General features: G+C 64.6%; 1 protein-coding gene across 1 annotated transcript; it reads right to left on the bottom strand.

The window, feature by feature from the left end:
* Positions 1-263: 263 nt before the first annotated feature.
* Positions 264-9,869, bottom strand: DGAT1 (diacylglycerol O-acyltransferase 1). The gene is made up of 17 exons (XM_028093590.2): positions 9,472-9,869; positions 4,925-5,012; positions 3,086-3,126; positions 2,920-3,005; positions 2,778-2,830; positions 2,483-2,588; positions 2,215-2,328; positions 2,037-2,111; positions 1,837-1,940; positions 1,697-1,735; positions 1,566-1,607; positions 1,439-1,483; positions 1,244-1,356; positions 1,099-1,164; positions 930-1,017; positions 780-842; positions 264-666 (listed from the first exon to the last, which is right to left on the bottom strand). Exons 1-17 carry the CDS (start codon positions 9,663-9,665, stop codon positions 511-513), a joined length of 1,473 nt encoding a protein of 490 aa, XP_027949391.1. The 5' UTR covers positions 9,666-9,869; the 3' UTR covers positions 264-510.
* Positions 9,870-10,666: the final 797 nt, after the last annotated feature.

Raw genomic sequence — 10,666 nt, 5'->3', positions numbered from 1 at the left:
ACGGAGCTCTGAGCTGCACCCCAACCCCGACACACGCACACACAAGGTTAACAAGGGCAGCTGGGCCTTGCTGGGCCGTGGAGGTTGCCACCTGTGATGCACAGACAGTGCTAGGGGAAGGAGTCGTGCCCCCCCCCCCCGCCCCTGCCAGGACACAGCACCCCCGAAGGTACAGGCACCGGAAGGCCAGTGTGTGGGACTCAGATCCCCCTCCGGAGAGCACCACCAGCCCCCAACAACCGCAGCAGGCTGAGGGCAGCCACTCCGGACAGCACTTTATTGATCCCCTCAGACCCTTGGGCAGGATCGGCACAGGTTCCCGGGACACTGGCCTGTGCCTGGTCTGCCGTCCCTGAGCAGGGCAGGAAGGAGCCCCATGGGGGCGGAGAGGCCTTCCGGGGCTGGGAGGAGACAACAGACAGCCAAGCCCCCTCCCTGGCGCACAGGCGGGGCGGGCTCGTGGGCAGTGAGGTGACAGGAGGTGGCAGAGAGGCCCAGCCTTGGAGCAGCTCAGGCCCCTGCCACGGGGGCCTCATAGTTGAGCACGTAGTAGTCGTGGACATACATGAGCACGGCCACTGGCTGCCCGATGATGAGCGTCAGCCACACGGCTGCGTTGCCGTAGTTCCCCTGGAAGAAGCGGCTCACTATCCAGGCCAGCGGGATCTGGAGACACGGGGCCACGGTCAGCAGGCCACAATGCGTGACCCGCGGGCTGGCTGTGCCCAGGGCCTGGGGGAGAGGCTGGGCCGGGGGCGGGGGGGGTGGGGCACGCTCACCTGAGCCATCATGCCTGTGAAGGCCCAGAGGCGGAACATGTGCAGAGGGATGCTCACCAGGTACTGCAACGGGAGTGATGGGGCATCAGCCATCTTGGCGGGCCATACCCGCCCTAGAGACAAGGCAGGTCGTGCCCACAGAGCACTCACCTCGTGGAAGAAAGCTGAGGCGAAGAACACCCCCGTGCTGGCCACCCACTTGCTGCTGCCCCGTCGAAGCATGGGCTTGTAGAAGTGTCTGCGGAGGGAGGGGGCCGTGGGACGGGTGCCCGGGTCCACACAGGAAGCTGCCCACCCACTGTGCCGCGCCCACGCCCACCTGAGGCACCACTTGTGCACAGGGATATTCCAGTTCTGCCAGAAGTAGGTGACAGACTCAGAGTTCCTGGGGGTCGAGAGCAGCAGGTGACCGGCCTGCGCCAGGACGCAGCCCAGCCCCCAGCTCCACACCCAAGGCCACCCACCACCAGTCCCGGTAGAACTCCCGGTCTCCAAACTGCATGAGCTCTGCCACGGCGTTCATGCAGGAGTGGAAGAACCAGTAGAAGAAGATGAGCCAGATGAGGTGATTGGGGACCTGTGGGGAAGGGCAGGTACCAGGTTGCAGGACACCCCACCCACTGGCCCACGCCCCACGCCACCCACCCAATGCTGCTCACCGCCAGCTTCAGGAGGCGCTCGATGATGCGTGAGTAATCCATATCCTGCAGGGACAGAGCTCAGCTGGCTCCCTGAGCTGCGCCCCACCCGCCATCCACCCGGATACGGGAGAACCTGACCACTCACCTTGAAAGGCTTCATGGAGTTCTGGATGGTGGGAACCATCCACTGCAGAGGAGGGCACAGTGTCAGCTCCCGGGGCCGCACGGCGCGCCCCGCCCCCAGCCCCGCCCCCAGCCCCGGCCGGGCCAGCGTACCTGCTGGATTAGGCCCACCTGGAGCTGAGTCAAAAACAGCTGGAGGAGGAAGCAGAGAGCAGCAGGCTGAGCTCCCCCTGCCAGGACCTGGCAGCACCCCCAACCCCTGCCCCGTCCCCACGGCCGGCCTCCATCCTCACCATCTCAAGGAGCCGCCGCAGCAGGAAGCGCTTTCGGATTCGGGGAGAGCGGGGAAAGTTGAGCTCATAGCACAGAGTTGGGGCCAAGAGAAAGTAGTACAGATCTGGAACAGAAGGGTGGGGCTTGCACTGGCGAGGCCTGGCCCATGCTGTCCCTCCCCTGCTGTGTCCTTCAGCCAAGTCCCGGGGAGGGTCCTCACCACGGTAGGTCAGGTTGTCGGGGTAGCTCACAGTGTGCTGGGCAGCTGCCCCGTTGGCCTTCTTTCCTGCAGAAGCTACAAGCAAGGGGGAGGGTGGGTGAGGCCTTGCTGCGGCCCAGGTCTGGCCCAGTATCGGGGGGCACGAGCTCTGAGGCCCCAGCCCCAGGCAGCCGCTCACCGGCCTTGGCCTTGGCCTTGCCCCTTCGCTCTCGGCACCACAAGTTGACATCCCGGTAGGAGACGAGCTTGAGGAAGAGGATGGTGTGCACCGTCAGAGCCAGCACGGAGCCCACTGCAGGAGAGGCAGGCTCAGACCACAGCCCTCCCACACCGCCCCCAGGAGAGCCACAGCCGCAGGCACAGCCCCTGCGGGGGGTGGGCCTGGGTCTCCCCTGCGGGCCCCGGAGACAGGTTGGGACGGGGGTGGGATGAAGGAAGGGGCACACCTGGAGTGATGGACTCAAGCAGCAAGGCCACGGCCGCCGGGAAGCAGAGAATGGTGGCCAGGTTGACCACGTGCAGCAGCAGCCCTGCCTGCTCCGTCAGGGCACCCTGGGGTGGGTGGGGGGAGCAGAGTGCTCAGCCAGTGCCCCAACTCCCTAGGCAAAGGGTCTCCCTGGGGAAGGGCCGCCAGGCCTGGGGCACAGCCCCTCCCAGGAGAGCTACACACAGCCCAACACACAGGCCCAGTGAGGAGAGCACACCTCTGGACAGGGCTGGGGGCGTGAGGGCGCTGCTTACCGCCGCAAGGCGCTTCTCCACCTGGAACGCAGCCACGGCAAAGACATTGGCCACTGAGGATATAAGTGTCATAGCGCAGGGTCAGGCCCCGGTCAAGCCCTGTCCCGTCTCCACCCGAGGCCTTCCTTGGCTCCCAGCTCACCAATAACTAGACACAGGGCAGGCCAGCTGTAGGGGTCCTTCAGGAACAGAGACACCACCTGGATGGGGTCCACCAGGATGCCGTACCTGGGGATTGGGGGATGAGGGCCTGAGCAGGTGGGGTGGGGCCTCAGGGGCGGGGCCAAGGCCCTGGGGAAGACACTCACTTGATGAGGTTTTCTAAAAATAACCGTGCATTGCTCAAGATCTGCAAGAGAGAGGAAGGGCACAGCCCATTAGCCCCGGCCACAGGGTGCCCCGCCCCCCCGCCCCCCCACCCAGCTCCTCTCAGCACCTATAGGGGCAAGAGCCCTGGGTCTGGACAGAAACCCGCATCCTGCAAGCCCAGTCCTGTCTGACCCACACACCAAGCTCCAAGACTTACAACCCACCTCACCCCACACCAGTGCAGGACAGGAAGTCCTTCAGCGATGCCCCCATCACCCCAATGAGAGGGAATCAACCCCAACACCAGATATACCAGTATCTGCAGCAGCTGGTGAGGGCCCCCAGGCCCAAGGATGTCCTTGCAGTGCCCGGGGGCAGCCACACCCAGGGGGGTGGGGAGAAGAAGCTGACCAGAGTCCTCAGGGGCTAGGCAGCTGAACCCCGAGTGCCACTTGGGACTCACGCCCCTGCCCCTCTTCCGTAATCCTATAGCACTCCAAGCCCAGGCACATGGCCCCAAAGCAGCTCCCAAGAACAGAACCCCATCAAGATGGGCTCCTGGCTCTGTCCTGGGGCTGGGGAATGGATTCCCTCTGCAGGTATGAGGGTCTCCTACTCCATCCCATAAAGCACAGACCCTGCCGAGTGCACCGAACTCAGGCCCTGACCAGGACTCAGGGTAGATTCTGTGGAAAAGTGATGCTGGCCAGGGGACTGGTTGGGATCCCTTACCTCAATGGTCAGGGAAGACTTCACAAGGAGGTGACAGGCTGAGAGACAGAGGGGCCCTGCCCTCCCCCAGCCACCGACCTGACCTGCCCGGCACAGATGTGCCGTCACCACGCCTGGTGGCCTGTCCTGAAAGCCCACAGCAAGCAGGTAGGAGCTGGGGCTGCTAGCGGGCAAGGCCCACCTCTCCAGGCCCAGGCCATAGAGGGAACACAGCAAGCAGCCCCAAACATGGGGTGCACCTCTCCTTCAGCCAAGGGGTGGTAGAGGCACCAGAAGCAGGAGAGAGGTTTTGGGGCCATACCAAAGGGCCAGGTGGGCCCAAAAGGTTGCAGGGAACAAGCAGTGCTACCCGAGCTGCCAAGGGCCCACCTCCGATGACTGCCACTACAAACCTACCCCAGGCCAGGAATGGCCTCCAGAAGCCAAGGACACACCTCCTGAGGGTCAGGCAGGTGTCTGGCCCACTGTCCCCTTGCCCAGCCAGCTTCCCACCCATCAGACTGCATGGCCCCTTGGCGGAGAGCCTCCTGGGCCCATGGGCAGGGAGGACATGGGTAACCAGAGGAACCACACCCGAAACAGAGGTGGTGATGTCAGGGCAAGGGTCAAAGGCCTCTGGCCACATCAGCCTGAGTGGTGGGGGCTGGGCCCAGACAGGCCCTTGCCCCCTGCCCCACCCTGCAGGCTGCCCCTTTGAGCCCTGGACTCCAGCTGCTTCTGGGCCAGGACTGCTGGCCCCACCCCCACAAGGAGCCAGCAGGAACCAGGCCACAAGGTGAGGCGGAGGTTAAGGGCTCTGTCTAATCCCTCCCTGGGGGGCACCTAGGACCAAGGCTGAGGGAGAGGCTGGGTACCTTCCGAGTCAGGGCCTGGAGCTGCCAGGCTGAGCCCAAGAGCCATCCGCTTACCCCTCTCCCCCCAGGCCAGGCCTGCCAGGGGCTCCATACCCCCAAGGGCCATTCAGAACAGCAGAAGGAGCTCTTTTGACCCCCAAGACCACTCACACCTGCTGCCTCCGGGATTCAACAGGGATAAGAGCTGAATGTGTGGCCAGTGCACAGACCACCAGCACCATCTCCCCCCACCAGCCCAGGGCCCCTACTCACCAGCATCACCACACACCAATTCAGGATCCCACGATAGTTGCTAAAGCCACTGTCAGAGCTGAACAAAGAATCTTGTAGGCGGTGGCACCTGGTGGGCGGGAGACACACTCTCAGAAGCAGGCAGCAGCTGAGGCCCCCCTACCAGGCCAGCCCTGCTCCAGTCCCCCGGGCTGTGAGAACCCTGCACTCCTCCAAGCCCAGGGGCAGGTCGGGGGCCTGCAGACACCCAAGAGCCCAGCCAAGTCCAGCCCCTCAGGAGCCAGCCTTGGGGCCCAGGGCCCAGGGCAGAGCCGACCCCAGCCCCTCCCTCAGAGCAACTCTGGTACATCCTAGCCCAGCAGGATGGTCCACGCCCCCCCAGCCCTCTCTTCTGCCCACAAACCCTCCCCCCCACTCACGATCACAGAAGGGCCAGGCAGGGCCAAGCCTCTCAGGACCACCCAGAAAGCCTGCCCTTCCAGGCAGCTGGCAGGGTCATGCCACAAACAGGAGCAGAACAGCTGGCCCTGCCTACCCCAGGGCTACATGGAGCTGGAGCTGGAGCTCGAGCACCCCAGGCCAAGAGCCCATCCTCTCTCCCCAGAGGCCTCTGGCTGCCACCATGCTCAATGGCTACAGAGTGGTGATGGGCCCATAGGAAGAGTTCACTCCAGGGATCTCAAGACCCACCAGGCAATTCTGTACAGAGGTGGGGGCAGGGGCTAAACCTGCCTTGCTCGGTCAGCCCATCCTACTGCCCAGCACACTGAGGGGCCCCCACCTCAAACAACCTCCTCCCTAGATTTGGCCCGTGCAGGTTTGAGTGTGCACAGGGCCCCAGGCCAAGAGCTAGCTGAGCACCTGGACTCACACGCACCTTCCTGGGGACAGGGGCCCTCATACATCTGCATAGCCTCCAACTATTTCTGAAAAAGTATAACCTGCCCCAGTTCAACCACAGGGTCAGTATTGTATTCCTGTCCAGGCTGAGGGGGCCAAGAAGAGCCCACCCAGGGGCCAGGGGCCTGATGGCAGGGAGGTCTCCCGCAGAAGCAGGAGTTCCCACTACTAACGGGGTAGGGGAAACATAAGCAGGGCCTCACATCCCTGCCTGGTCCTCAGGGTGACACAGAGGTAGTGAAAGGGCCACAGTGTGGCTGGGGCAAGGCCCTAACCCAGCTCCTGGCTCACTCAGCCTGCCCCACCCTACCCCAGATGCCATGCCACCAGGAAGCCCCACAGAGCATTGAGCAAGGCCTCCCGTTTTGTAAGACACGAGGCCAGGGCCTCCCCTTCCCTCCTGTGGACACATCTCCACCTCTTGAGGACCCCAGGCAGGAGAAGTGGGCTCAGAGGAGTACGCAGCAGGGGCACAGATGTCCTCTCAGGGCCGATCCTGCCTCCGTGGCGAGTCTTCCTATGGTTGGGGTCAACACCAGGAAGTGAGGGGCTGGGCAGGCTGAGATGCTACTCAGCAGTCTGTAGCCCAGGCAGAGGCAAGGTCTGCACTGCACCCGGCCCACCAGCGTCTCCCGGTCACAGGCCTCCCTGTATCCACCTTCCCGGTCCGTCCTGGGCCTTGCAGTGAGACCACCCGAGGCCCTCTTCTCCCTGGGACCCTATACCTGCCTTTCCGCGAGGCAAGCAGAGGTCCAAGGCCCCACTCCCCGGAGAGGACGGTCTCTGGGCCTGTCCACTAGACAGGGCCTCCCCAGCCCTTCTGCCAAGTTTGAGCCCATTGACTTGCACTGCAACTATCCCAGGGCCACCCTGTGCCACAACCTGCCACCCCCATCTGCACATTAACATCGATCCAGCAAACATTTCACAACAATGTGACCCCTTGTCACCAAGAAGACCACGCTGGTTTTATTTTCATCAATGTCTAAGATGAAAACGGGTGGGGAATGGGTACTGTTTTCCAAATCTGACACCAAACAACATCATAAAAACTTTTTCAGATTCCTGCTGTCAGGCTCTCAAGGCCTTCCCCAACCTGCCCACAGCCACTCCCCGGGTCCCTCCACAGGGCTCCTGACCATCCCCGACCCCAGGCAGCAGAGACTCAGGGAAGAGAGCCCACCGTCCACCAAAGCCCACAAGGTCCAGCCTTGCCAGTGTAGTCAGCAGTGGACCAGAGGGCAGACAGGCAGGACCTGGCCACAATACCCAGAGCTATCTGTGTTACCCTCTCCCCCACTACCAGGGCCCCCCACACCTCTAGCGGTCCCACACGTGCTCCCCAGGTCCACCCAACCAGCAGGGCCACTGTAACTCAGCACACGTGTCACCTTACTCAACCCTCACATCAGTTTTGGGAGGTAGGTGCAAGGGGAAACCAAGGCTTGCCAAAGTTTAAAGCTTGCCCAGGGGCACAGCTCCCAAGTGTGGATCACACCTGGGGACCACGGTCCAGCTCCAGGGCCAAACAGAGCAAAGACGGGACAGAGTGGCAGCTGTCCTCCTCAGCTCTTCCTGCACCCAGCCTCTGCGTTGACCCCTGGGATACAAGGTGGTGGGGTGGGCTCTCCCATTCTCAGGCCCTGCTGAAGAGGAAGAAGTAGCACATTCCAGGAACAAACACCCTAGGGGAGCCCTGCACCCAGAAGGCCCTGCCTGGAGCGCCCAGGAACCCAGGGCCACTGTGTACGGTGCCCCCTCCTTCCTGCCCCCCAGCCACACCTTGCCATGGGCTGGAAGAAATGAGTTCACACCCGGAGCCTGACCCGCCTGCCTAGGCCAAGGCAAGCAGGAAGTATAGGGAGGGGAGGAGGCCTGGAGCCCAGGGAGTAAGGAGGGGTGGGGAAAGGAGAGGCACCAAGCACGGGGCGCCTGGGCGGCTCAGTCGTTAAGCGTCTGCCTTCGGCTCAGGTCATGATCCCAGCGGCCTGGGACCGAGCCTCGCATCGGGCTCCCTGCTCGGCGGGGGCGGGGGGGCGGGCTGCTTCTCCCTCTCCCTCTGCCGCTCCTGTTCTCTCATTCTGCGAAGTAAATAAATTAAAAAGTAAAGACAGCAAGCAGCAGGGAAGGGAGACAGGTGGGAGGGTGTGGACACGGAGAAGTGCAGGGGCCAGATCCCGGAGCGAGGCCCTCCGACCTTGGGGCGTGAGGAAAAAGCACAGAGCCTGCCTGAGCTGGAGACTAGGAGGGAGCCGTAACTGCCAGGCCCCCCTCCAGCCCCGGGCAGGCCCGTCCATGGCAGCTCCTGCTCCTCTTTCCATGGGGCCCAGACTTTGAGGTTGGGCAGACAGGGCTGCCATTCACTCGGCCCAACTCTCAGGAGCACAGACGAGGCCCTGGCCCAGCAGGGAAGTGACTGCCTATCCCAGAGTGGCAAAAAAAGTGGCCCAAAGCCAGCACACCCGTCTTACACAAAAGGACGCCAACTCCGCCACCTTTGCAGGAGATCATGCTAGCCATGCCCCTGCCTCCTGGATGGCGGTTAGCAGAGGGGCTCTAAGGCCCTCCTTCCTCTGTAGCCTCCCTCAGCACTGCCCCAGGCCCTCAGGAAAACCACCCTCCTCTGCCACAGCGCCTTCACCAACTCCTGACCTTTGCTCGGCCTGCTCAGTGCTGAGATTATCTTATCTCCAGGTGGACTGTGAGCACCCCAGGGCAAGGACCCCAGCTACCCTCACCCACCCTCTCACCAGTGAAGAAAGCCTCTCTGTTCCTGTCTACTGAGAGAGCAAATCCCTGCCAGCGGACTGACCAATTGCCTCTTCCTCCTTGATAACCTCTAGCCCCAAAGGCACTTCCGAAACCAACGTCCCGAGGCCACCTGGGTGAGAATGAAGGCCGGAAGCGGGAGCAGGAGGCTGGAGGTGGCGAAGGGGCCGCTTGGAGCTGGCCTGGGGGAGCCAGTGCCCTGGCCTTCCAGGTCCTCCCCATCAGCCAGACTTGCTCCCAGCTCCTTCCTGGCAGTCCTTCAGCTTCGCCCGAACCCCAAGCAGGGGGTGAGAGTCCCAGGGCAGGACCCAACTCTGTCCTTGCAAGAAGACACTTGTTCTGGTCACAGAGGCAGGGCCCCAGGCCAGCCAAGCTCCGGGTGCGGGAGGGACCCCCAGGAAAACAGCTCCGGGGGTTGTCCGCAGGGACAGGAGAGACCTCACGCCGCCCCAGTCTCCTGCGGGTGCCTCCCCGGCAGGGCCACCGCCCTCCGGTCGACTTCCCAAGCGCCAAGGCACCCTCAGGAGAGACCTCCCCAGTTACAAACCACCCGACCCCACCTAGCTCCTTGCAGACCGAGAACACCTGCGCACAGGGGCCAGGGTACCGGGTGACCCTGAGGAAGAGCCTGAGGACCCGCCGGAGGGTCTGCGGAGGGGTGGGGGGTCTGCAAGCCGGACTGCCGCCGGCCCCGTACGCCCCCACGTGGGTGACCTTGGCAAGGGACGCTCCACTCCGACGCCTCAGTTCCCCCGCAGGGGCCCTAGGGGCACACCTGTCCACGCGAAGCCCGGGAGCCAGGCTCTCAGACTCGGAGCCCGCGTTGCGGCGGTCACGCCCGGGGAACTGGGGAAGGTCCCAGGCAGGGGTCGGAGGTTACGGGTGAGGCGTCTCGCTACCTCAGATCCCAGGGGCCGCTGCCCACGTCGGAGTCTCTGTTCTCGTCCTTGGCGGCCGGGGCCGGGGCCGGCGCGTCCCCCCCGGGGCCCACGTCCCGCACCTCCTCTTCCGCGGGCCCGCCGCCGCCCTGGCTCGAGGGCCGTGAAGCCGTCCTCCGGCGCCGGGAGCCGCCCGCGCCGCCGCGGTCGCCCATGGCCTCAGCCCTCACCCTGTCCCGGCAGAGTCGTGGCCCGCCGGGCTCGCAGCACCCAAGGCCCGCGGCCCCGCCTCCAGACCCTCTGCCAACCGCCGCCACCGCCCCCTGCCGGACGCCGTAGCCCGCGCGCTGGCCCGGGCCGCCAATCAGCGCGCGCCGCCCAGGGAGTCCGGGGACTGCGGGCCCGTTGCTTTGGGAGCCCCTAACTGGCCAGCCGCTGGGGCGCGCGCCCGTTTGTAGTCCGCGGGCGCGCGAGGCACCCTGGGAGTCGTGGTCGCCCCGCGCGGGGCACCCTGGGAGCCGCGGTCGCCCCACGCGCGGCACGCTGGGAGTCGTGGTCGCCCCGCGCGCGGCACCCTGGGAGCCGCGGTCGTCCGGCACGCCCGAGAGCGGGGCTGCGGCCGTCTGGCCCGTGACGGACTTTCCTCTCCGCGGGCCTCAGCGTCTCTGCGGAACTTGCCAGGCTTCCTGGCAGCCGGCGAGCCTCCCCCGACCGCTTCCCTGCTTCTCATAGCACTCTGTAAACACAGGGTTTCGCCATTGCTCAGCCAGGCGCGGAGGATGGGGTGTAGATTGTTTACGAAGTGCCTCTTGCGTTAGCGTCCGGCCCAGGAGCCGTGTCCGTGGGGACTCGCCTCGCCCAGCACCCCGCGTGTTGGCTCCCGAGCGCACGTCGGGGCGCACTTGAGCTCCGCGACGCTCTAGTTACCACCGCAGAAGCGCCTGCTTTTCCACGGCTTAGGTTGTTCAAACAAGCGCCAGACCAAAAGATGGAGCAGGAGAAAGGCCTCAGGCCCCGCGTCCCTGGGACACCCGCCCTGCCCAGGGACTCCCGGTCGAAGTGCCCTGCGGGGATAGGGAAGGCGTAGCCCCTAACTCCCATCCCCGAGTGGCCACGCCCTGGCCACCCGCGCCCCCTTCCGCCCACGTCCGCAAGACTTGCTGGGCCTCCCTCGTTTCCACCCGGGCTAGATTTGCCAGGGTGTGGGGAGCCTGGG

Source organism: Eumetopias jubatus, unplaced genomic scaffold (genome assembly GCF_037043125.1).
Source record: "Eumetopias jubatus isolate StellerSeaLion01/CBP00866 unplaced genomic scaffold, mEumJub1_p1.0 scaffold_4, whole genome shotgun sequence".
Classification (NCBI taxonomy): domain Eukaryota; kingdom Metazoa; phylum Chordata; class Mammalia; order Carnivora; family Otariidae; genus Eumetopias; species Eumetopias jubatus.
The sequence above is the reverse complement of the archived record's forward strand: the minus strand, read 5'-3'. Positions and strand labels throughout refer to the sequence as shown.

Bases quoted from the DNA above. Each gene is read 5' to 3' on its own strand.
- DGAT1 (XM_028093590.2), bottom strand. From the start codon at position 9,665: ATGGGCGACCGCGGCGGCGCGGGCGGCTCCCGGCGCCGGAGGACGGCT. The intron at 5,013-9,471 runs GTAGCGAGACGC...CCCGCCCACCAG, and splicing joins AGCGGCCCCTGGGATCTGAG to GTGCCACCGCCTACAAGATT. The intron at 3,006-3,085 runs GTGAGTGTCTTC...CCCAATCCCCAG, and splicing joins TTTTTAGAAAACCTCATCAA to GTACGGCATCCTGGTGGACC.